We start from the raw sequence: 2,500 nt of genomic DNA, 5'->3' as shown, positions 1-2,500 counted from the left end.
CACTTGGGCTGGACTGGAGCGGCATGGTGGAAGGTATGCTGGGGAACAGCTGGGACGTGATGGTGGGTAGGGGTGTAGGAGTGGGCGGTAGGTGCAGCACCAACTGTGGCCCTGACCTGTGCGTTGTAGGCGTTGAGGAAGGCGTTGCGGGCGGCAGACACTTCTTGGGTGTCGGACACAGGGGTGATGGTGCCGTCGACTCCCGCGGGGACAGTGGCAGCTACTGGTCCAGTCCACTTGGGCTGGACAGGGGCGGCGTGGTGGTAGAGGGCCTGCTGAGGGGCGGCATGGTGGTAGAGGGCCTGCTGAGGGGCGGCAGCAGCCTGAGCAGCACGGAAGGCTTGGAAGAAGCGTGCTCTCTCAGCCTGCACTTCGGGGGCGTATCCCGTGAAGGGGCCAGCCGAAGCCACTCCCAGCACTGCCAAGAAAATCTGGAAAGAAACAGTTTCCTTGAGTGGTGATGTGTGTTACATTTTAGTGCTTAAAAAAACATCCCAGCTGCTGCGATGAGAAACAGTTATAAAACACTCTTCTGTTGTTTTTTTTCGTTTAATACGTCCACAAGCCAAACATTATATATAGCTATCACTGGCACTATTTGAATTAGCTTCTGAAGTGAACATTGCATTGTGGGATTACCAGAGGCGTCATGATTATTTTCCTGATCGAAGACTCGTACTGCGCCAATCCAAGATCTTCTTGGCTTTATATACCAAGAGCAGAAGGTCAGTCGGAATCCGTAGCGTAGCGGTCGCCTCATCTCTCGTTGGGCGTCCAAGTCCTGCCTCATCCCGCTTGGCTGACCTTTGAAGCATTTCCGCCGCATCATTCATTCAGTTCTACTATACGAAAATACATTCATATATATATATATATATATATATATATATATATATATATATATATATATATATGTGTATGTATATATACATATATGTACATATATATACTATAGATAGATAGATATAAAGGAATATATATTTATATGTATATATGTATATTTGTATTGATATGTATATCTATATGGATATATATATTTTTTCTTCTTTAATTACATATCTATAAATATATGTGGATGAGTCTGAGTGTGTGTATGTATGTATGCGTTTACTATAGATTCACTCAATGAACATTTTTACCAACTCAGCTTATAAATTGATCACTATCGCTTCTTTAGAAATTTGAAACTGATCAGGTGAGTAAATAAATAGATTTCTCTCCCTCCCTCTCTCTCTTTTCTCTCTCTCATCCAAAGAGACTCGTCTTACAAGTGTCAATCTAGCAAGTTTAGTGCACGGTGTATCTGCTCTTAGATGCAAACCTTCCTTAGAAGTAGTATAGCGGTGCGTGATTTGGTAATAAAGTTTTTTTTAATTTTTCTTTATCTCACTCCTGTCAAAGGACACTAAATGAGTCATGTGTATATTCACGAGTGTGTCTCCGCCTGTTTTGGAAATTGCAAGAAGTCATGAGACTTGATTATGGAGGCACTGTTGAATTATACTTTCTTCTGTCTCATTTTCTTTCTCTCTCTTTCCGTCTCTTTCTGTTTGTCCCCCCCCCCCAACTCTGTCTCTCTACCACCCTCATTTTCTTGGAACAAAACTGATATTCATTACTGTGCACGACATATCTTGATACATATAAGAGTAACTTCTCAAAAAAAAAAAAAAAAAAAAAAAAAAAAAGACTGCACGATTCGAACTTTGACCTACAATGCTGATTCATCTTAGCTCGTTTAACGTTTAGATCTATAAATAGTTCACCATCGTATTAGAGACTTTAGACGTGACATCAAATTCCTGGCTTTGTAACTGATAACTTATCTTCATTGTGAAAATAATAACGTGAATTAATTAAACATCAGAGTTGATTCATATCTGAAATACAGCTCAGTCCATGAGAAGTGATACACAATTCAAGTACACCCATACATCTACCTTAAACGCCCCCGGTGTCCAAATCCTACCTCATCCCGCTTGGCTGACCTTTGCAACATATCCGGTGCCACCCACACATAAATGGGGATACACATGCACGCACACATATATGGAAACATATATGCACGCACACACTCGAGTGTGTTCACGTGCCCGTGTTTTTGTTTAAACGTCATAATTTTAGAACAACTCACGATGTAGCGAGAAAAAGAGAATATAATCTTACCTAAAAAAAATAATAATAATAATAATGAAAAATAATGACGTTCAATTCTTGAATGTACATTTACATAGCTTGTATAACTTTAAAAAAAGAAAAGAAAAAGAAAAACTACTTATTTTTTATATTACAAATGACATGGTTGAGCAAAGACATTATAAATAGGTTCATAATAACATAGAAACAAATAAGTGAATCAACAAGTGTTTAGGAATATAGTAGATATATCCACATGTGAATGTTTTCATAAATAAGAAGATAATACAAAGAAAGAAAGAGAGAGTGGGGGAGAGAAAGATAAAAAAACACATAAGCAGTATCGTGTGAACAAAGAATAAAA

At 39.2% G+C, this 2,500-nt stretch overlaps 2 protein-coding genes across 3 annotated transcripts in view; one reads left to right on the top strand and one right to left on the bottom strand.

The window, feature by feature from the left end:
* The window catches only part of LOC147468097 (cuticle protein CP1499-like), an 893-nt gene extending 190 nt beyond the window's left edge, over nucleotides 1-703 (bottom strand). The window contains exons 1-3 of one of the 2 annotated variants that reach the window (XM_086555402.1): nucleotides 640-703; nucleotides 303-431; nucleotides 1-272 (exon numbers count right to left, since the gene is read on the bottom strand). The exon at nucleotides 1-272 is cut by the window's left edge and continues 190 nt beyond it. In XM_086555402.1, coding sequence (XP_086411528.1) covers nucleotides 1-272; nucleotides 303-431; nucleotides 640-651 — 413 coding nt within the window. In that variant the 5' untranslated portion in view covers nucleotides 652-703. Of the gene's footprint in view, nucleotides 432-639 lie in introns of both variants that reach the window. The other variant, XM_086555401.1, reaches the window with a different exon arrangement.
* LOC122250481 (uncharacterized) overlaps nucleotides 1-2,500 on the top strand; it is a gene marked incomplete in the record, with an annotated part of 95,521 nt that overhangs the window by 56,918 nt on the left and 36,103 nt on the right.

This window comes from Penaeus japonicus, unplaced genomic scaffold (assembly GCF_977035675.1).
Source record: "Penaeus japonicus unplaced genomic scaffold, GWHDUDI00000001_assembly GWHDUDI00000031, whole genome shotgun sequence".
Lineage (NCBI taxonomy): Eukaryota > Metazoa > Arthropoda > Malacostraca > Decapoda > Penaeidae > Penaeus > Penaeus japonicus.
The sequence above is the reverse complement of the archived record's forward strand: the minus strand, read 5'-3'. Positions and strand labels throughout refer to the sequence as shown.